At 44.4% G+C, this 24431-nt stretch overlaps 1 protein-coding gene across 2 annotated transcripts in view; it reads left to right on the top strand.

The window, feature by feature from the left end:
• DGKZ (diacylglycerol kinase zeta) overlaps window positions 1-24431 on the top strand; it is a 179420-nt gene that overhangs the window by 16323 nt on the left and 138666 nt on the right. The window contains exon 1 of one of the 2 annotated variants that reach the window (XM_040409152.1): window positions 17761-18467. The exons of the other annotated variant lie outside the window; for it this stretch is intronic. Within the exon in view, the coding sequence (XP_040265086.1) occupies window positions 18412-18467 (56 nt within the window). The 5' untranslated portion in view covers window positions 17761-18411. Of the gene's footprint in view, window positions 1-17760; window positions 18468-24431 lie in introns of those variants that run through there. 2 annotated transcript variants of the gene reach the window in all.

Consider the following 24431-nt stretch of genomic DNA (forward strand, 5'->3'; position numbering starts at 1 on the left):
TGAAAAATTTTGTAATTGCACTTGATCGTGATGGAAATGGTTTCCAGTATTTGAAGGAGAAGTTTAGCACACTGAAAACTGATGCTAAAATAAAGGCCGGAATTTTTATTGGCCCCGAAATCAACAAACTAATGCATGACACATTCAGAACAAAACTCAACCCTCTGGAACTTGCAGCTTGGGATGCATTTGTGCTAGTAGTGCAGAACTTCCTTGGGAACAGACGAGCTGCAAACTATGCTGAATCAGTAGACAACATGCTTACAGCATATGAGCAACTTGGCTGCCGATTGTCATTGAAAGTGCATTTCTTACATTCCCATCTTGACTTTTTCCCACCCAATTTGGGACACGTAAGTGACGAACATGGAGAGCGGTTCCATAAAGATATTTCTACAATGGAGAACAGGTATCACGGCCGCTGATGGGGGACTACTGCTGGTTTTTGGAACGGGAAAATATGACCTTTCACAAACGCAAAAGCAGAGGCCTGAAGCACTTTTAACAGTACTGGGCCTTGCTCAAGTGAGACTTTTAAACTTAAAAACAATAATTTTTGAAATTTTGTTATTCCATTTCATACACCGTTTACTACGCAAACTTTGATGTAGATCAGCTAATTGTTGGAGCAAAACTCGTTTTGTTCAAAATTATTCAATGCTTTCCAAGAGCTTAATTCATTTAGGCATACTTATGCATAGCAAAATTTCATGACGTGTTACAATAATTCTGACTTCGGATTTGTAATCCTCACACTCGATTTAGTATAGGACAAATGGTATTTGCCCAGTAGCAGACAACATTTTTTTTTGTTATTGTGTGGCTTAGTAGATGTAAGGCTCTTTAACCACCTCCGGACCGCCTAACGCAGGATCGCGTTCCGGAGGTGGCAGCCCTGCGCACAGTCACGCATATACGCGTCATCTCGCGAGACGCGAGACTTCCTGTGAACGCGCGCACACAGGCGCGCGCGCTCACAGGAACGGAAGGTAAGAGAGTTGATCTCCAGCCTGCCAGCGGCGATCGTTCGCTGGCAGGCTGGAGATGTGTTTTTTTTAACCCCTAACAGGTATATTAGACGCTGTTTTGATAACAGCGTCTAATATACCTGCTACCTGGTCCTCTGGTGGTCCCCTTTGTTTGGATCGACCACCAGAGGACACAGGTAGCTCAGTAAAGTAGCACCAAGCACCACTACACTACACTACACCCCCCCCCCCGTCACTTATTAACCCCTTATTAGCCCCTGATCACCCCTGATCACCCCTAATCACCCCTGATCACCCCATATAGACTCCCTGATCACCCCCCTGTCATTGATTACCCCCCTGTCATTGATCAACCCCCTGTAAAGCTCCATTCAGACGTCCGCATGATTTTTACGGATCCACTGATAGATGGATCGGATCCGCAAAACGCATCCGGACGTCTGAATGAAGCCTTACAGGGGCGTGATCAATGACTGTGGTGATCACCCCATATAGACTCCCTGATCACCCCCCTGTCATTGATTACCCCCCTGTCATTGATTACCCCCCTGTAAAGCTCCATTCAGACGTCCGCATGATTTTTACGGATCCACTGATAGATGGATCGGATCCGCAAAACGCATCCGGACGTCTGAATGAAGCCTTACAGGGGCGTGATCAATGACTGTGGTGATCACCCCATATAGACTCCCTGATCACCCCCCTGTAAAGCTCCATTCAGATGTCCGCATGATTTTTACGGATGCACTGATACATGGATCGGATCCGCAAAACGCATCCGGTCGTCTGAATGAAGCCTTACAGGGGCATGATCAATGACTGTGGTGATCACCCCCCTGTCATTGATTACCCCCCTGTAAAGCTCCATTCAGACGTCCGCATGATTTTTACGGATGCACTGATAGATGGATCGGATCCGCAAAACGCATCCGGACGTCTAAATGAAGCCTTACAGGGGCATGATCAATGACTGTGGTGATCACCCCATATAGACTCCCTGATCACCCCCCTGTCATTGATTACCCCCCTGTCATTGATTACCCCCCTGTAAAGCTCCATTCAGATGTCCGCATGATTTTTACGGATGCACTGATAGATGGATCGGATCCGCAAAACGCATCCGGACGTCTGAATGAAGCCTTACAGGGGCATGATCAATGACTGTGGTGATCACCCCATATAGACTCCCTGATCACCCCCCTGTCATTGATTACCTCCCTGTCATTGATTACCCCCCTGTAAAGCTCCATTCAGACGTCCGCATGATTTTTACGGATGCACTGATAGATGGATCGGATCCGCAAAACGCATCCGGACGTCTGAATGAAGCCTTACAGGGGCGTGATCAATGACTGTGGTGATCACCCCATATAGACTCCCTGATCACCCCCCTGTCATTGATTACCCCCCTGTAAAGCTCCATTCAGACGTCCGCATGATTTTTACGGATCCACTGATAGATGGATCGGATCCGCAAAACGCATCCGGACGTCTGAATGAAGCCTTACAGGGGCATGATCAATGACTGTGGTGATCACCCCATATAGACTCCCTGATCACCCCCCTGTCATTGATCACCCCCCTGTCATTGATCAACCCCCCTGTCATTGATCAACCCCCCTGTCATTGATCAACCCCCCTGTCATTGATCACCCCCCTGTCATTGATCACCCCTCTGTAAGGCTCCATTCAGATATTTTTTTGGCCCAAGTTAGCGGAATTTATATTTTTTTTTCTTACAAAGTCTCATATTCCACTAACTTGTGTCAAAAAATAAAATCTCACATGAACTCACCATACCCCTCACGGAATCCAAATGCGTAAAATTTTTTAGACATTTATATTCCAGACTTCTTCTCACGCTTTAGGGCCCCTAGAATGCCAGGGCAGTATAAATACCCCACATGTGACCCCATTTCGGAAAGAAGACACCCCCAGGTATTCCGTGAGGGGCATATTGAGTCCATGAAAGATTGAAATTTTTGTCCCAAGTTAGCGGAACGGGAGACTTTGTGAGAAAAAAATTAAAAATATCAATTTCCGCTAACTTGTGCCAAAAAAAAAAAATTTCTATGAACTCGCCATGCCCCTCATTGAATACCTTGGGGTGTCTTCTTTCCAAAATGGGGTCACATGTGGGGTATTTATACTGCCCTGGCATTCTAGGGGCCCCAAAGCGTGAGAAGAAGTCTGGTATCCAAATGTCTAAAAATGCCCTCCTAAAAGGACTTTGGGCACCTTTGCGCATCTAGGCTGCAAAAAAGTGTCACACATCTGGTATCGCCGTACTCAGGAGAAGTTGGGGAATGTGTTTTGGGGTGTCATTTTACATATACCCATGCTGGGTGAGATAAATATCTTGGTCAAATGCCAACTTTGTATAAAAAAATGGGAAAAGTTGTCTTTTGCCAAGATATTTCTCTCACCCAGCATGGGTATATGTAAAATGACACCCCAAAACACATTCCCCAACTTCTCCTGAATACGGCGATACCACATGTGTGACACTTTTTTGCAGCCTAGGTGGGCAAAGGGGCCCATATTCCAAAGAGCACCTTTAGGATTTCACAGGTCATTTACCTACTTACCACACATTAGGGCCCCTGGAAAATGCCAGGGCAGTATAACTACTCCACAAGTGACCCCATTTTGGAAAGAAGACACCCCAAGGTATTCCGTGAGGGGCATGGCGAGTTCCTAGAATTTTTTATTTTTTGTCACAAGTTAGTGGAAAATGCTTATTTTTTTTTTTCATACAAAGTCTCATATTCCACTAACTTGTGACAAAAAATAAAAAGTTCCATGAACTCACTATGCCCATCAGCGAATACCTTGGGGTCTCTTCTTTCCAAAATGGGGTCACTTGTGGGGTAGTTATACTGCCCTGGCATTCTAGGGGCCCAAATGTGTGGTAAGGAGTTTGAAATCAAATTCTGTAAAAAATGACCTGTGAAATCCGAAAGGTGCTCTTTTGAATATGGGCCCCTTTGCCCACCTAGGCTGCAAAAAAGTGTCACACATCTGGTATCTCCGTAATCGGGAGAAGTTGGGGAATGTGTTTTGGGGTGTCATTTTACATATACCCATGCTGGGTGAGAGAAATATCTTGGCAAAAGACAACTTTTCCCATTTTTTTATACAAAGTTGGCATTTGACCAAGATATTTATCTCACCCAGCATGGGTATATGTAAAAAGACACCCCAAAACACATTCCTCAACTTCTCCTGAATACAGAGATACCAGATGTGTGACACTTTTTTGCAGCCTAGGTGGGCAAAGGGGCCCATATTCCAAAGAGCACCTTTCGGATTTCACAGGTCATTTACCTACTTACCACACATTTGGGCCCCTAGAATGCCAGGGCAGTATAACTACCCCACAAGTGACCCCATTTTGGAAAGAAGAGACCCCAAGGTTTTCGCTGATGGGCATAGTGAGTTCATGGAAGTTTTTATTTTTTGTCACAAGTTTGTGGAATATGAGACTTTGTATGAAAAAAAAAAAAAAAAAAAAAATCATCATTTTCCACTAACTTGTGACAAAAAATAAAAAATTCTAGGAACTCGCCATGCCCCTCACGGAATACCTTGGGGTGTCTTCTTTTCAAAATGGGGTCACTTGTGGGGTAGTTATACTGCCCTGGCATTCTAGGGGCCCAAATGTGTGGTAAGGAGTTTGAAATCAAATTCAGGAAAAAATGACCTGTGAAATCCGAAAGGTGCTCTTTGTAATATGGGCCCCTTTGCCCACCTAGGCTGCAAAAAAGTGTCACACATCTGGTATCCCCGTACTCAGGAGAAGTTGAGGAATGTGTTTTGGGGTGTCTTTTTACATATACCCATGCTGGGTGAGATAAATATCTTGGTCAAATGACAACTTTGTATAAAAAAATGGGAAAAGTTGTCTTTTGCCAAGATATTTCTCTCACCCAGCATGGGTATATATAAAATGACACCCCAAAACACATTCCCCACCTTCTCCTGAGTACGGAGATACCAGATGTGTGACACTTTTTTGCAGCCTAGGTGGGCAAAGGGGCCCATATTCCAAAGAGCACCTTTCGGATTTCACAGGTCATTTTTTACAGAATTTGATTTCAAACTCCTTACCACACATTTGGGCCCCTAGAATGCCAGGGCAGTATAACTACCCCACAAGTGACCCCATTTTGGAAAGAAGAGACCCCAAGGTATTCGCTGATGGGCATAGTGAGTTCATAGAACTTTTTATTTTTTGTCACAAGTTAGTGGAATATGAGACTTTGTAAGAAAAAAAAAAAAAAAAAAATCATCATTTTCCGCTAACTTGTGACAAAAAATAAAAAGTTCTATGAACTCACTATGCCCATCAGCGAATACCTTAGGGTGTGTACTTTCAGAAATGGGGTCATTTGTGGGGTGTTTGTACTGTCTGGCCATTGTAGAACCTCAGGAAACATGACAGGTGCTCAGAAAGTCAGAGCTGCTTCAAAAAGCGGAAATTCACATTTTTGTACCATAGTTTGTAAACGCTATAACTTTTACCCAAACCATTTTTTTTTTACCCAAACATTTTTTTTTTATCAAAGACATGTAGAACTATAAATTTAGAGCAAAATTTCTATATGGATGTCGTTTTTTTTGCAAAATTTTACAACTGAAAGTGAAAAATGTCATTTTTTTGCAAAAAAATCGTTAAATTTCGATTAATAACAAAAAAAGTAAAAATGTCAGCAGCAATGAAATACCACCAAATGAAAGCTCTATTAGTGAGAAGAAAAGGAGGTAAAATTCATTTGGGTGGTAAGTTGCATGACCGAGCAATAAACGGTGAAAGTAGTGTAGGTCAGAAGTGTAAAAAGTGGCCTGGTCTTTCAGGGTGTTTAAGCACTGGGGGCTGAGGTGGTTAATCCAGACAGCATCTACTATGCCAGTGCTGCCCCCCACATTTTGTTCTTGCACATTCATAAAAATGATTTACACACTATATGGCGGTGCTGTTAGTTATGCAGTGGCTGTTATTATTCACCATATGGCTATATTATTATCTACAAACAGCCCCTTTAAAAGGGAAAGCCCCTGTCCATATGCCCCTACTTAGGACCCCTTCTACGAGCCAGAACTTTAAGAGGGGCTCCCATTTTGGTGACTTGAAACGTCTATACATTGTATGGAGAGCCATTGGTCTAGACTGTGGCCATGTAGTACTACAGTTTTCCAGCAGGAAGAAAGCCTGGCTGGCTGCGGCTGCTCCTGCTGTTCTTTTTAACCTAGCTCAGATACATCAACAGGGCATGCATGTGCATGGGAGAGATAGCAGAGCAATACATCTCCATTATTGATGTTGGTATTTAGACCCTGTGTGGCTCCCCATTATTTGTGCAAACTTGGCTCCTGTTATTTGTGCACTATATTGTCCTGCAATTTGCCTATATGGTAGCCCTGTCATTAGAGGGATATTCCCATTTCCAACATTTATGGCATATCCAAGCACTGTTTGCTCCGTTCTTTCCATAACTCCCATCTACAGTAATGTGCAAAACATTTAGGCAGATGTAGGAAAAATGCTGCAAAATAAGAATGCTTTTAAAATTAGAAGTGTTAATAGTTCATTTATTCTCAGTTAATAAAATACTAAATGTATGATCATGCAAAATCTAAATCTAATCAATATTTAGTGTGACCACCCTTTGCCTTTAAAACAGCATGACATTGACTGTATTTTTAGGGTTGTTGTCCTGCTGCAGAATAAATGTAAATTATTAACACTTCTATTAGTTACAGCAGTGAGTGTGGAACCACTGTTGCAAGTAACGGATTTGACTTAGGGCTAAAACTAAGGGGCGATATCCTGGCGGTTCCCTGGTCTTCACACTTTAACCCCTATACAGTGATCTGGACTTTGCTGCAGGGAATCCACCCTGCTGCTACATCTAGGAGTAATCTATATGCGGTTGACAGCTGACCCACAGGGGTCAAGAGACACCAGTGCATAGCTCCGAAAAGACAGGCTAAACTCGTAGTCAGTTTCAGGCTGAGGTCAGAGCAGGCAGAGTAAAGCCTCATTCACACGTCAGTGTTTTGGTCAGTGATTTCCATCAGTGACTGTGAGCCAAAACCAGGATTGGAGCCTCCAGAGACATAAGGAAAAATGGAAAGATCTGCACCTGTTCTGTGTTTAGAGCCGGACCTGGTTTTGGCTCAAAATAACTGATGGAAATCCATGACCGAACACTGACTGTGTGAATGAGGCATAAGTGTGAATCTGTGAAACAGTCCGATGTCAGAACAGTCAGTGAATTATCGATGAGGTAATCAGGCATGGGTCAGGTCAGACAGCAGAGGGTCAAAATCCAGGAATCTGGCAGTGGTGAATACATGGGCAGAAATGATTTGCAGGATCTAGCAAGCTAGTAGACCTAGTGCTCATGCACCTTCCCACAGGTGAAGCTGACTTAAGTACCCCAGGGTAGCCAGCCTTTGGCATGCTGACCCTTTAAGAGTCGGGGAGCATGTGCCCCCTTTGGTCTAGCTGAGAAGCGTAGGCTGTGCTATGTAGCAGCAGAGCACATATGGAATTCCAGCTCCCAGGCCTGCTGCTGGAGGGCAGAGTATGGCCAGTGGGTCCAGACCACCGGACTAGAAGTAGCAAAAGCAGACTAAGAGAAGCAGCGCCCGTGCCCATCCAAGAAAGCAATACAGCATCGGGCACTGGCAGCCACTTTTGAAAGCTTTCTTACTTTGCTTTCTTACTTTGCAGCCTTTTTTCCACACTTACCTAAAACTTTTGCACAGTACATTTAGAGACTGCACACGGTCATCTCTCTATGGGGACAGCAGAATAACAACTCCCTCTTGGTTAATCCAGCAAAACCTCATGAAAGCTAAGCTATCTGATAGAAGCCATTCCAGCTCAGCTCCACTAAACATCTTCCTTGGACACCCTCCTTGCCCTTATTTCTCGTCCGCCCCCCTTTCATGATATCTGCTTGGTTGACTCTTACCTCCACCTTCTTCTATGACATACAGGTGAAACTCAAAAAATTAGAATATCGTGCAAAAGTCCATTTATTTCAGCAATGCAAATTAAAAGGAATTGCATTAATGCAGCTTAAAATTAGAATTTTGTGAAAAGGTTCAATATTCTAGGCTCCGAGTGTCACACTCTAGTCAGATAATTAATCCATACCCCCTGAGCAAAGGGTACCTCAAAATTGTGACTTTGGGGTTTCATAAGCTGTAAGCCATAATCATCCAAACTATAACAAATAAAGGCTTGAAATATCTCGCTTTGCATGTAATGAGTCTCATATGTTAGTTTCACCTTTTAAGTTGCATTACTGAAATAAATTAACTTTGCACGATATTCTAATTTTTCGAGTTTCACCTGTAAGTGCTGTATCTGATCTATGTACCCCATGTATATCTTTTCTGGATCACTTTCCATCGTACCTCTTTCTCCTTATTATTGTATTTAAATTATATATTTTGACTAATAAAGATTATTATACATTTTATAGTCCTAGTCCCATTGATATTTCTTTTGGTTAGGCTCCACCTTCTTCTAACCTGCTTTTCAGTCTTGCTTTAATCAGCCTGCGTTCCTACTTTCATGCTCTCAAAGGCATCGAGCTAATGAATTATGTTTATCAAGTAGCTAAATATAAATCTTGAAGCTGTGCGGCTGACTTGTCATTTAAATGCCAACAGGAGGCAAACATTGTGTACCCAATTAATGAAGAGAGAGACGGAAAAGGGGCTCAGACGGAGGTCCACTATTCAAGTATTGTAAGAACTGTGTACTTTGTTGTGACTTTGTATAAAGAAAGTCGAGCACGTCAATGCGGATTGCTTGGGGATTTCTGTAATTAGGATTTCTTATTGGAGCTTGAACTTGTTCAGTGTCAGATTTGGGTTCCTCGGGCCCACGAGAGGAAATTATTCTCGGAGCCCCAACCTAATATCATCAATAAAGTCTAATGAGTTTTGATTCAAAGAAATAGACCCTAGTAGCAAGTGATTGGTTCCAAAGGCAGCTCCAAATGGGATTTTTCCTTCTGGACCTTTGGGGACCACGAAGCTATCAGAGCCTGGGCCTACTGGAGGATCCTCTGGTACTTTGGTGGGCCAGTCTGACTTTCAGCTTGCTGCATTTATGTTGGTCAACAGCAGGTGCCAACATCAAGAACTCCCAACCTTACCACCATGTGGAAACCCCTGAACACTTGTTCGGAAAAAAAAAGGGCCAACATGGTAGAGCATCTATAACAAAATGGGCCCTCTTTCTGGTCTGGTTGGTACCATATAGGTAACTGTACATTTTTACAGCCTTCCCATGTTTTGTAGGAAAGGACAGAGTGAGTACTTAGTGACTATTCTCATTTGGTTGCTAACTTAGGTGAACTCATGGACAGGGAACGTCCTGTAGACGTTCACATGAAGGAGAGGGTTGGGTCCAACACAAGCTCACTTTGCCTTCATCAATTAGCTCTCTAGCAAATAGCTTTGGATAAAAAGGTCTGCGTCCCTGCAGAAAACTACAGCCAGTCAGGTTTCTGCATGCAGTTTTGGAAGCCAAAATCAGCAGTGGATCAGAAAACGAGAAAAAGCATAAATAAAAGATACAACGTTTCCTTATTTTTGAATTAATTCCTGGTTTTGGCTTCCAAATGTGCATGCAGAAACCTGACAGCGTGGCTGCACCCTAAGAAACAATTTCCGTTCCAAGCACTGTTCAGCAGTGATGGCCAGTTCGCCGTGTTCGCCCCCGCGAACACATGCGGGCTGCCATCTTAAATCACAAGTCCGGCGATGCACAGGTAAGTCCTTACCTGTGCCTGCTTCGCGAGCCGGTCTGAAACAAATGCGGTCACCGGGAGCAGGCAGTTCCGAGAACAGCCAGATGAAGGCCCCCCGTGCAAGCGATTTTTGAGTGGTGAGCTGTCTTTACCTTTGATTGAACCATAGAAGTGTATGACAGATTTGATAGTTGACACAGGTTATAAAAATTCACCTTAGTTCACAACCAAAGTAGGGGTTTACCATGTAATATCATCTCACATGCAGACAATAGGGCATTGACTCCCCACCTTTTAACTATGGGTAGAGGAGGAATTTTGACCCTCAAAGAACCTCAAAGAACCCCTAGCCATAAAGTGTTCATACACCTTCAACAGCTATCTATTCTGACCCCCAATACACCTACACACTTAGGGCTTGTTCACACGACTGTGCCGTGTTTTGCGGGCCGCAAATTGCGGATCCGCAAAACACGGATGCCGCCCGTGACGGCCCTTTATAGAAATGCCTATTCTTGTCCGCAAAACGGACAAGAATAGGACCAGACTCATAATTTTTGTGGGGCCACAGAACGGAGCAACGGATGCGGACAGCACTCGGAGTGCTGTCCACATCTTTTGCGGCCCCGTTGACGTGAATGGGTCCGATTCGGAACCAAACCACGTTCATGTGAATGAGCCCTTAGTTTGGCCGAGTGTGTATGTGTTTTCCATACGGAGAGAGGAGAAACTGCTGCCAGACTCCTCTGAGGCTTATCTTCCCGAAGAACAAAGGGATGGGACCTTGAACTTCAACGTGCCTGATCCTTCTTTCCCCTGAAATCATCTGATATCTAATTTTTCAGATATGGGTTAAAAGATATAGTATATTTGTGCCCAGACTCATGTAGGCCAATGTTTTTCCACCATCTGGATCCATAAAGCAGAGCTAAATTACAACACGACCTGCAGTTACTTTGATGCTCAACTCATTGATCCTGCACAGCTAATGCGATTTACCTTAAAACGTGGTCATTAAGTGGAACACTGATTATTATTAATACGGCCGCGCAAAGCAATAAAGTCAATGTTACTAGTTTGGACCATTTTGCATGTGAGTCAGAGGATGCAGGCACAAGTGTAACTCAATTAGGAGGAAATGTCAGCAAAGCACAGTGGGTATTACAGAGATAATTTTGAGGCGTGGTGAGAAAGGTTAATCCAAAATTATCAGAGGGAGATATATATATTGTGTGGTCCAAGGCAATAACATGTCAGACGTCTTTCTGTGTCACGAGAGCCAACATTAGAGATAGGACTTCTGCACATCATCTCTAGATCATGGCACGCACAAACAGCTCAGCTCAAAAAGGTAGAGCATTATGGTCAGGAAATAATGCAGCGACCAGGGCGCATGGGGGTCTGTATGAGTGAATGGCCGGATGGGGGTAGTAGTTATAGTGACGATCCCTGGGCTGGTGTGCAGTGATGCGAAGGACATACCTTGTCTTCCCTTCGGTGCACAGTCTGGGTCTGGAGTTTTCCTGCCTGATGACGGTTGAGTCAACCTTGATGTTATTAGTTTTGTGGCGCCAGCAGGTTCCCGGTTGTTGTGAACCAAACACTTTGCAGTGAAGTAGTGCAGGAAGCAATGATGAGGCAGTTGTGCAGCAGAAGAGTTCTTTACTGAAGAATTCAAATGCAAACAGATCAGGGCAGTTCTTATCATGCTATGGACCAGCAGTTGGTACATAAAATGCACTTTCCACAGATGTTACAGATGACATGGCTGCACAGGTAATTGATAGGCCAAGGTGTCTCTTCAATATTGTCTTCCTTAGGTCCCCTTCACACGGAAGTCGTGGGTGAGGGCTGGATGCGATGCAGGTGAGTTCAGGGAAAGCTGCGCGAGTAGGCACACAATTTCAGTCAGTTTTGACTAATACAGAATGCTAAGTATATTGTCAATTGAGGGTTAAAAAATAATAAAAACATAATTTACCTCATCCACTTGATCGCGCAGCTGGCATTGTCTTCTTTCAGGACCTGCAAAAGGACCTTTGATGAACTAATCGCGCTCACCACGTGGTGACGTCAGCGCAGGTCCTGCTGAATGAAGATAGAAGGATCTTCTATCTTCATTCAAAAGGACCTGCGCTGACATCACCGCGCTCATCAAAGGTCCTTTTGCAGGTCCGGAAAGAAGAAGAAAGAAGACGATGCCGGCTGCGCGATCAAGTGGATGAGGTGAGTTAATATTTTTTTAATTTTAACCCCTCAAGACACATTTTACTAAGCATTCTGTATTAGGAATGCTATTATTTTCCCTTATAACCATGTTATAAGGGAAAATAATACAGTGAATAGACTTTAATGGGGTCCGGGGTTGCTCATCCCTATCATCTCCTAGCAACCATGCGTGAAAATCGCACCGCATCCACACTTGCTTGCGATTTTCACGCAGCCCCATTTATTTCTACGGGGCGTGCATTGCGTGAAAAATGCTGCATATAAAGCATGCTGCGATTTTCACGCAACACACAAGTGATGCGTGAAAATCACCGCTCGTCTGCACAGCCCCATTGAAGTGAATGGGTCCGGATTCAGTGCGGGTGCAATGCGTTTACCTCACGCATTGCACCGACATGGAATTCTCGCCCTTGTGAAGGGGGCCTTACTCTGCACTTCATTAGGTGACTCTGACATAGGCATCCAGACGTGGGTTGTATATTTTAAGTAATACAATGCAATCACAGGGTGATCCCCTTTCAGCTGTCTCTGCTTCCGTAGGACGCAGAGACAGCTGATTATAATGGTGAAGCAGGGAGCCCTGCGCTCCCCACTTCACCATTCACCTCAGCTGCCCCTCCCCCACTTTCCACGAACCTCGTCATCAGGAGGAGAGGGGGGAGCTCTGAGGAGGACGTGTTGGTTCAGCGTCCTCCTCTGTCTGCAGTTGCTGAAGGACCTGGGATGACGTCAGTAAGCAGAGCTCAGCAGTTCAAGGACCTGCAATGATGTTACAGCCATGTGATCAGTGGATGAAAAGTGGATGAAGAGGCGGGGCTTAGCAGTGGAGAAAACATACTGCCACTGAATCCATGTAAGAGATTGAGAGCCGGGGATATGCTGGGAGCTGTAGTTCTCCTGCTTGGAGGGAGGGAATGGTTATTTCCCTAGCACTGTAGCTTTGAAGGGAGGAGAGTGATGTTATCTACATGGGACTGTATGTTGGTGGGATGGAATGATGTTATTTACATGGGACTGTACATTGGAGGAGGCTATATTTAGAGAGCGATGTACCGTAATTTACATGGGACTGTACATCGGAATAGTCTGCAGATAGATAGTGATATTATGTACATGGGACTTTATGTTGGAGGGGCTGAAAGGAGGGGAGCGATGTTATTTAGCCTATAGGTAGTGATGAGCAAACTTCTGTTTTAAAGTTCGGCGTACACGGTTCGGGTTATCTAAGTATTCCGTTATGGATTCCGTTACAGAGGACTATAACGTATGGTCCGTGGTTAGCTCATCACTATCCCCGGTGTGAGGGAAGTTCAAGTAACAGTCGTCACACGGCCATTTTTATCACCAATTAAAGTTTATGAGGCTGGTCACTCGGCTGTTTCTTTAACGACCAAAGAATAGTGGCTGCCAGAAAGCAGAACATGTCGTGGGATTAGGTGTTTTGTTATTTTTGGGCAGAGTTAGAGGCGTGGCCTAGTGCAGAAAAATTTGCCTAATGTCCCTCTTTTCAAAAGTTGGGAGGTATGCTGTCACGCTTCAGTGTGGGAGGGAAACACCACACCGAGCATAGGAGGGAAGGGAGGAACAGGGAATCAGGCCTGGGAACTAGGGAAGGAAAATGGACACCTCCTAGCGAAAACCCTAACCAAAATCCTGACTGACTACCAGTATGACCAGACCCCAAAGGTAGGTGAGTTCATACGCAGGAATACCTAGAGTCCTATCAAGCCCTATAGGACCCTAGTACTAATGGCAGGGACGAGACTACCTGTTCCTCCAAAAGGAAGGATGAACAGGAGTCTCCTACAGGCCTAATACAAACAATAGAGAAATGCAACACACAGAACCCAAACAAAATACAAAAGGGAAAGGAAAGACTTCACTTTAAAGGAGCAATGGAAGCACCAGGAACTCAGCCAAGATCCAACCACAATCTATCCAAAGGTCCAAACAGAAGCTATAAACCGCACAGCATTGTGGGAGAAGCAACTATAAACAGAGAAGGTTAAATGACCCTAATAGCCACACCTGGGGAAAGAAGGTATGGCAAACACCAGAAACAACACAGACGTCATTTGATCCAATGCTTCTGCATCTTTTTTGAACATTTTGCTGTACTTACAGCAGGGGTGTTGCTAGGTTAAAACATCCAGTGCCTGGGCCCCAAATAAACTGCCTGCCAGACAGATACAACTGTATTGCAGTCCTTAGGACGGCAATTAAATTGAATCTAATGCACTGCAAGAGCTGAAAGACCTGTGATGACATCAGTCATGTTATAAGTGCTAAAGGCAGTGGTTGAGAAGGACCTGTGATGATGTCACCATCATGTGACCAGCGTAGGAGAGGTTGGCGCTCAGCAGTGAAGAGGAGAAGTCCTGGGGAAGAAGCTGTTGTAAGGTCTGCTACATGAGAAGAGGTAAGTGAACTGAAGAGATTCTCAGTGTGGGAGGCAGAGTAATGCTGAGAGTTGTGGTTATTTAACTGGAACTGTATGTTAGGGCTGAAGGGAGGGATGTTATTAATACGGGACTGTATGTTGAAGGCGGCTGTGGGAGCGAGTGATCTTATTTACATGGGGCTAAATGTTGAGGAGGTGATGATATTTACATGGGATTGCATGTTGGAGGTGGCTGGGGAGGGGGTGATGTTATTTACATGAGACTGTATGTTGAAGGTAGCTGGGGGAGGGAGTGATCTTATTTACATGGGACTGGATGTTGAGGGGTGATGTTATTTACATGGGATTGCATGTTGGAGGTGGCTGGGGAGGGGGTGATGTTATTTACATGGGACTGTATGGTGGAGGGGCTGAGGAATAATAATTTCTGAGGGCACTAAAGGGAGGAATATAACTACAGGGGGCACTGCAGAGGCATTATAAATACTTTAGGGCAAGCATTATAACAGTACTGGGCAAAATAAATACTGGGGCACACTGGGGGCATTTTAAAAACAAGGGACATTATAGGCGTTCTTATTACTACTGGTGGGGGGGCTCTAAAGAAGTGACTTATAGATCCCCCTTATTTCTACAAAGAGCACTATGGGGGCTCTGTGAGGGCATTATTAATACTGGAGGGTTTCTCTACTTATGGAGGCACTCTTGTGAAGCGTTACCACTGTTGGGGGCACTGTAGGGGGCAGTATTACTAATGAGGGCATTCTAGAAGGGAATTACTATTGGTGGGACTTTGAGGAGCTCTATTACTACAGGGGGACTATCTATATGGCACTCATTTTATTTCAGAATAGTATTTGGGGGTATTGGAGAGCACAGAAAGCAGCAGGATAACACAGTTGGGACTCCAGGTTGAGCGATGATTTTAGAAAAGCGAGGAAGCTAAGATGTCTGTGTGTCAAACTCTGCAGAGACGAGGTGCGGCTGAAAGAAGTTGTCCAGACCGAATGGAGAAGATGATGAGAAGATCTACATCAGAGTTGATGTCACCTGGGAGGCACTGGATGTGAGAGGTAAGATGGGCTGCTGTATAGCAAGTACAGTAAATTGTCTTTAGTGCTAGAGTGTGCAGGGAGGGGGGATGACTTAGGGAATTGGGCAATATGCATTGATGAGTTGATGTCATCTGGGAAGCACTGGATGTGAGAGGTGAGATGTGCTGCTGTATAGCAAGTACAGTAAAATGTCTTTAGTGCTAGAGTGTGCGGGGGGTGGGGGGGGGACTTAGAAAATTGGGCAATATGCATTGGGGCTTGAGCCCCGGATCTTTTGAAACCCTAGCAACACCCCCTTACAGTACACGTCCACAGAATCCACCTTGGGATGTGGAGATACTATTACTGGTGATCAATCTGTTTAAATGTGTATCGTATCCAGGCATCGGAGGTAACCACTGGACATGTGTCGTAGACCAAATAAGTCCTTTTCAGACAAGTTATCTCTACTGGACTTTCTCTACACCTCTGCTTTCATCTAGTGTGCTTTTGGTAGTTGTTCTGGCCCTGTCCTGGATGGAACCTGTTCCAGGAGAGGTAGGTTTCTGTCAGCACTACATCTTGGCTTCTGTCCACTTTGCTCTGACTCCAAGAGACTAACTCGACTAAACGGCTATAATGTTCCTTACTCTCTATATATTTAGAGGGTGCCACCAGCTGCATCTAGTGGTGGCTTTGGATATGGCCTATTAATACCTTGTGCAAATACATGCAAGATATACGTTAAGGCCTCATGCACATGGCCGTGCCGTTTTTTGCGGTCCGCAAACCGCAGATCCGCAAAAAACGGAAGCCGCCCGTGTTGCCATTCTCAATTTGCGGAACGGAACGGCCGCCGGCAATATAAATGCCTATCCTTGTCCACAAAGCGTGGACAAGAATAGGACATGTTATGTTTTTTTAGCGGAGCTGCAGAACGGAGCCACGGATGTGGACAGCACGCGGAGTGCTGTGTGCATCTTTTGCGGCCCCATTGAAGTGAATGGGTCCGCATCCGAGCCGCCAAAACGGCGGCTCGGATGCGGACCCAAGCAACGGTCGTGTGCATGAGGCCTAAAGCAAATATATTTTAACCCTTTGGTTTGCACTTTTCATTGTACGATTTTGGAGCAACAAAACCCAGAACAAACCACTTATTTATCTTATATTCCTCTTTTTGAGAAATGTGTAACCCTTTGTAACTCTAGGAGTCAGTAACATTAACAGAGGCGAAACCTGAAGCTCCTGGGCCCCAATATGAAATCTATGACAAGAGCCCCACCACCTATTATGTGACATTTATAATATAATTCCCTAAAGCCTTGTGTGCCGTTATCATAATTAACCTACTGCTGAAAGGAAGATTTACAATAATAACATTATGGGATTGCTAATTCTGTAATTTGTCCAAACCGTAGCATAACTGTTTAAATATATTTATTGACAGTGTCCTCTATCAGCAACAGAAAGTTGGCCGTACATGGCCAACCATCTCATGTGTATGGTAGTCTCCCAACTCTCCTATGATGGCAGACGAATCGGGCTTTTGGACTACAACCTGTCTAATCCTTTTGTTCGCAGGAAGATACGGTAAGCCACTGCTGGAGGTGTCTGACAGCAGCTTACTTCCCATCCACCACACATGCATACTCATAGTCAAGCCGAACGTGCATGTGTATGGGGGAGTCGGCTGGCATAGCTGTCGGTGAACAAGTATTCAATTGACAGGTGCATGGCTAGCTGTAGGGGATAAAGACTTTTGTAAGAGTTCTATAAAAAAGCAGAAAGCAAGTTTTTTCGCCATGTTAATCGCAGCTAGATAGCATCATGAGGTATACTGGCTAAGGTGCTAAATGTAATGTAGAGTATTTTTGCTGATTTTTGACACTTTTGAACAACTGTTGTCACATTGTATTATTCAGTTTTTTGTAATGTGTTAACCAACAATGTCACTGCCCAAAAACTTTCCATACCGCAGTGCACATAAAATTACTGGCATGTAATGACTGGCATGTAGTTTGGCACTGCCATTACACAGTGATACACCAAGACAAAGAGCCTCCAGTTAAGTCAATAGGTTAGGATAAGTTTGAGGCATCAGTTTTGCAGCGGTGCTGTCACCACGTACTGGTGCTGAATTCCATTATGACAGTCACATCCTGTCATCTCACATTATGAGCCCCCCTGTTGTTGCCTGTTAACCTGCTCTGTTGGGGGTGGGGGTGGCTGGGGACAGCGACGAACAGAAGCAAGGCAAATTCAAGGAGGAAGTATTTAAAAACAGGAAGGATCTACAAAAATATCATTTGAAGACGAGAGCAGGGAGAGTCGACGCTAAAGAGGGAAGAGGCAAGCAAAGCCGAGGTGGGAAGAGCGGTCAGGAAAGGGCTAAGTGGAGTGATCAGGGGTGTATGGAGGAAAGATAGAGCGGCGAGGAAAAGGAGGACAGAGCCTCGGAGAGGAAGGGACATCCCTGAGAGGAAAGAAGGCCACCGCTGCAAGGAGACAAGGGCACAGCTGTGTTAGAAAAGGGAAACACGACAGAGCAATCAGGAGGGTGGGCCTGCAAAAGGAATAGAGCAAGACACATAGATGTCGAAAGTGCTCGAAGGCTTGCCAAACAAGAAAAAGACTGCAGTGAGTTGAGAAAACTGAAGTGCATGGTTGAGCGGGTAAAAAAGAAGAAGAGGTAAGGTGCCAAAAACTAGGGAACTGATCAAGGTAGCAGAAAGTGGAAGAGAAAAGAGAAGTAAGATGCTGTTAAGAAGAGTGACAGATATGTATCTGAGCTTCTTCATTTGGATACAAAGAGAGAAGTGAAGTGTGTTCGGAAGTGAAGCTTGAGGAGTGGCGTGTGCTCACGTAAGGCCAGAGACAGTGATCAGCGAAGGCCGGTTTAATGGGGACAACATATGATTAAGAAAATACAGACATCAATGACATCAATTCCAAGCGAAGACTGAGGACAGAAGGCAGAACCCATGTGGAAGAGACATTCCTGGGATGTGCCACAGCTTCAGCTGGAGAATGAGCAAAGGTCAGTAGTAGGCATCGAGGGTAAATAAGTCCTAGTTCACATGAGCACTGTAATAAAATACTGCATTACAGCTCTCTGTCAGTCCATGATCGCATGTGGTGGCGGATTTGTGCCAGCGCATGTAGTGCAATACATGTGGATGAGCTTTTCAAAACCCCCATTCACATGTAGCAGAAACAAATCCACATGGAAATAAGAGCACATCCACACCACAGCATGATCATTGTGAGGAAAAGCAGCAGGTTTCATTCTTTGCAATGCACAGGGTGAAATCTGCAGTGAATCTGTAGCAATGTCGGCCATAAAGTTTGAATGTGTGACATGCAAATCTGCCAGCGGAATGGCAGTGGAGTTTATTTGGCTGCGTCCGAATTTACTTTTTAGTCTATGTCCACGCATAGCGAAAATGCTATGGATTTGCCGGTGAATAATCTGCACCATATACAGTACCCTTAAAGTTGGTCAGGTTTAAAAACAATGTATCCACACGCTGTGAAAAATATGCATAAATTGATGTGGTGCATAATTCAGTTGTATGCTTATAGGGATTCTCCGGGCTACAGACTCAGGATAGATCATCAGTGTCAGATCGGTGGGAGTCCAACATCCTGCACCCCCACTGATCAGGTGTTTTGGGGCTGACGTGCCACTGGGAACAAGCAGTGTATGAAGCGTAAGCAGAAGGCTTCATACATTGTGTAGTTTCCACTGTCGACATAATGCAGCTCAGCTCCCATTCATATAATTGGGAGCTGAGCTGGAGTACCCTGGCTCAGCCACTATAAAATGTATGGAGGTCCATCTCTGTCCAACTCCAGAGGACCCCTTTAAGGTGTTTTGAGCTTGTGATCAGGAGGTTCCAGTAAGTTTAACAATGTCCTCTATGGAGCACAGAAGAAGCATTAGTTACAGCATATAAATGGTGAGAGGACCCCCATCAGATGGAAAAGCGAGGTCTTGTTGCATTTTGCTGCATTGTTTAAAACCTAGAACAGAGTTGAATTTGTGATGTATTTGTTTCTTGAATTAGGTAGGTTTACCTGTAGGCCTCTGGAAAACCAATGATTCGTTATAATAGCATGATACCCTGCACCATATGACAAACCCTGCACTGCCACTTTAACAAATTCAGCTGCGTTGCATCATATAAATGGGAAATTTACACAGTTACAGTACCCTGATCATGAGAAGAACTTCCTGTTTGGGAAGCCTGGTTTACCTGTAGGTAGGTGCAAAGCTTAAAAGTGGAAATGAGGAATAAGTAGGTTTCTGTGTAAATTAAAATGTAGCTACATTTTAGGCCCAGAGATTTTTTTGGGCCGGTGGAAATTGTCGCCACACTGAATCTCCATTTATGGAGCCGTGTAGTTCCATTGCCTGGTTCTGGCGCCGCCTTTCTGATAGCTAGTCCTGGAAAACCCCTTTAAGTGCCGGGCACTTCTTAATAAATCTTACTATCTTTGCACCAGAAATTTAACTCAATGCCTGCTAAAAGCACCAGCTTTAATCTGTAGAAATTGTTTAATATGCAGTACCCTAGAACAGGGTCATTGCAAAAAAGGGCTAACTGTTGTAAAAATGTTCTGATTATGTCTTTGTGCTGCCATCTGCTTTCTATGGATAAGTCAGGGTTAACAACTTGGCTCAATCCCTTTAGGTTGCTAGGGGATGTACCTAGGCCCACCCCTGGTTAGTCAGTCGGTAAACTGTGTGTGCTTAGCTGAGGTAGAAAAAGGACCTACTTGTGCCTACTCCTCAGAGCTAGGCCTGAGCTCAGAGAACCTCCATCTACAGCTAAAGCTACTTTATCTAAAAGTGCTCCTGACAGAAAAAGGCAGCAAGGCTGCGCATTGAAGTCAGGCAGCAAAGTATTGAGCTCATTTATGGAAAAAATAGACTTTTTGCTGATGTTAGAGGGAACACTGCTAACCCAGCCTTCCACATGATTTGGCCAGCCTTATCTTTACCTCAGCTCAGGAATTACAGAAACATCTACTATGAGCTTTGATTGCATGCCTAAGGTTCTGCAGAGAGACTTTAGAAAGACAGACAGAAGAAGTACCACAACCCCTATTATTGTTGTTATCCATACATTGCTACTGGGGAGTAACTGCACTGTGATATGCTTGGAACTGTGCCTTGATACTGTTGGATGTACAACTACTCCTATCCTGCACTTTAGTAAAGAGAGACCTATCTATTTACTACCACTGGCCACTGGTTACTGACTCCACCATACACCGGCCACTGCCCCTACATCTCTTGCCTTGCACCTCGAACAACACTTCACCCCAACTACCACGAAGCAGTAGCCCCAACATCAGGGTGTGCCCCGAGGGAAGGAAAGGGTATATAATCCTATCACTACATGGTCCTAGGAGGGTATCGGTGTGAGGACTGCCACTGTGATCCGTGCCAGACCCATTACTACTCCCATCCTCCTGGGCTCACTGAACATACAGGTCACTCTTACTTGCTAATAGACCATGTTCCACCCAGGTTCAAAATGGACCAGATTCACCAGAAGCAATAAGGCATGTGTGTCTTCCTCTGTGATAGCTTTTAAGACATTTCTAATCAGGCGTTCTGCTACTCCTATCATGGTCCTTGTGCGTACTCAGTCTTATTGACTATCTCCAGCACACATCGCGCATTCCTACTAAGCTCATCATTTTGCCTGTGACCTTATAATGAAGACGGCTTCTTCTTTTTTTTATCTTTGTTTTGAAAATATGGTGTAAAATGGAAGAACTTAGACATTTAACAAATCGGCTGGTAAAAAAAAAGCAGACACAATATATCGGGTCCTCTGACCTCTATTATACGCTCAAGGTTTGCAATTAAAATTATGTCTGAAAACATTTAAAATTTAGCAGGTCTGCCACCCGACTACATCTCTATCAGTGTCCTCAGGTCATCAGAGAATACAATAAATATTGCAGCTGTTTGATACATATGGATCCGGTAATTTCTCTTTACACATTGTGTATGTGCCAATGCAAAGTGAGAAATCTGGGGCAAATCTGCTACAAAATGTACAAGTAAGGCCTCATGCACACGACCGTGGTTTGGGTCTGCATCCGAGCCGTATTTTTTGTGGGTGAGATGCGGACCCGTTCACTTCAATGAGGCCGCAAAAGATGTGCTGTCCGCATCCGTACGTCCATTCTGTGGTCCATCTAAAAAAATAGAACATGTCCAATTCTTGTCCATATCATGGACAAGGGTAGGACTTCTCTATTGAGGGTCAGACGTTCAGTAAAATGTGGATTGCACATGGCTGGCATCTGTGTTTTGCGGATCCACAATTTGCAGACCGCAAAATGGACAACACGGTCGTGTGCATGCGGTCTAAGGCCTTTTTCACATGTCAGTCACTGCCTGTGGTCTCCACTGAACACTCACGTATCCATTGACTTTAATGGGTGTATTCACAGATCAGTGGTTTACCACAGACCATGGGTCCGTAGTGACAGGATGGAAGCATGCCCTGTTCCTCACACACATTATAGTCTATGGGGGTCATTGACTAACAGTTTTACATCTTTTCTTTGTCATAAAATGGTTGCAACTTTTTAAACGCCTGTGCGATTAATTTTAATATGGCGAGTTTGACACATAGGAGCGTTGAGGGACTGGCGGGAGCCAGGACTCCAGCCCGGACAAATGTATTAATTTTAAGCCCGTAAAAGTTGTCAAAAACTACGCCAGCCAAGGGATGGTGTAGATTTTCCGGCAGGTGCACGGACTACCAGAAGATGCACCCTAATTTATGACAAGGCACACGCCCCATAAAAAATAAGATGCATCTTCTGGTAGCAACACCGGCGTACTTGAAACCAAAAAGATCTTAATAAGTGACCCCCCTATGAGTCCATGGAAACCACAGACACAACATGCATGCCATCTGTGTTTGGTCTGTCCATGAAACGCAAATGACATACGGACTGAACATCATGGAACCTCAGATCAAACACAAATGGATCATGGACAGTGTCACGCATAATGCACAGACATGACACGGATGTGTGAATGAGGCCTAACACATGTGAATTTTGGTGCAGAAACAGTAAAATCCGCTTGTAAATCCGAATGGAAAATCTGCATAAACAATACTGCTGTGTGCATGTACCCTAAAGTGCTCAGTTTCCCTGTAGTGCCACCACAGGGGAAATGTAGCAATAGGTTAGGGCTGCATGACCACAAAAAGGGTACAACTACACTGCGACGTGTGTCTTGCGACATTGATGTCACGCAACATTTTGTGTAATGACTGTCAATGGTGTAGCACTGCGACATGCTGCGATGCGACAGTCGCACAAAAATCCAACTTGGATGGATTTTTTGCAACTGTCGTGTTGCAGTCGCAGCATGTGGCAGTACGACACCATTGCCTATCATTATAAAAAATGTTGCGAGACTTTTCTGCGACAGGTGTCGCCGTGTAGCCATAGCCTTACACAATGCTCACTGAAATGAATAGGCTGTCAGTTTAAGGCTATGTTCACATTACCTCAGGGCCTTTTTTCAGCGCTCCATCAGTGGCTATTCACTCCTACTGTAAAAAAAAGAAATAAAAAATTGTACAGTGTGATGTGCGTAGATGACTACAATTTTCTATGCAGTTAGAAAAGGCATACTGACATGTACCAGCCGAGTGGAGGCCAAGAGGACACTCTCTTCTGATGTATGAATGGAGTCCTACTGGTGCAAGGAACACCCTATGGCTACATTCGACATCTACACCAACGGGTCCATCCACAAGGGATAAAAATTCAGTGTAAAAAATATCAGCTAAGCATTTTGCCGTAAATCTGTAGTAAAGTCTGCAACCTGCAACACATTTCAGTGCTAAATCTGCATGGGCTATATGTTAGAACTATTTGCTGAGGGTTTAACCCTGGGCATTGCAAATGACGCAACACATGGTGAAAATCCGCAGAATAAGGGTGCATTCACACAACTGTATGTTCCACAAATTGTGGTTCAGCAAAATATGGATGCGGTCCGTGTGCATCCCGCATTTTCTGTGGGCCCCATTGAAAGATCGCCTATTTTTGTCTGCAAAACAGACAAAAATAGGACATGTTCTATCATTTGCGGCCCGGACGCATGGATGTGGACAGCACAAGGATGACATCCGTGTGCTGTCCACATTTTTTGCGGACCCATAGAAATTAATGGGCCTCGAAAAATGCGGATCAGATACGGACCCACACAGTCATGTAAACGCACCCTAAAATTGACATATGGCTCATCTACCCCACAGGTCCATTTCCATGTTAAATGGCTGGCCAAACTAAATTTTCCATGAGACTGTAACAGTAAGTGTTACAAAGGATTGCTGTGTGATATGTCACGACACACCACACAGTATAATAACTTTCTAAGGTGTCTCATGAAATCCCCATAATTAAAAAATTCACATGTGAGTTCCAGAAGAATATTTATAGGAAGAAAATGGTGTGACAAAAATGGCTTTGAATAGCAGAAAATCACATGTAACAGTTCATGCAGTTCATTGCGTGTGATTTTCTGGAACGTGATATTGAATGAAATCGCAATTTGTAACGCCTAAGAATGTGTTCAGAAAAGTGGGCAGAGTAGCTCCGAGGGTAACAAATTTCCTAAAGATTTCCTAAACATTTCTAACTAGTAAAGAGTCGGAAAACAACGTCAAGTTTCACCTTGTCTTGCCGTCTCCCTGTGACAGATTATCTGGTGCAGAATGGCCTGGGAAAATTGTTCATATGCTGCGCCAAAAGTAATGAGGGCCCATTCACACCTGTCGGATTCTGTGATAATAAGTGTCAAAGAAAGTGACAATCCAGAGATGAGCAAATCATATCTAATGAATCGATTCATCCCATCAGCAGGGTTTATTCACCTATGAGAAACTGGCCCGGGAGGTGAAGGAGCGCCCACCTGTCACAAGATTGACAGGGCCGGATATTTCAGGGACAT

Source organism: Bufo bufo, chromosome 10 (assembly GCF_905171765.1).
Source record: "Bufo bufo chromosome 10, aBufBuf1.1, whole genome shotgun sequence".
NCBI classification, from domain to species: domain Eukaryota; kingdom Metazoa; phylum Chordata; class Amphibia; order Anura; family Bufonidae; genus Bufo; species Bufo bufo.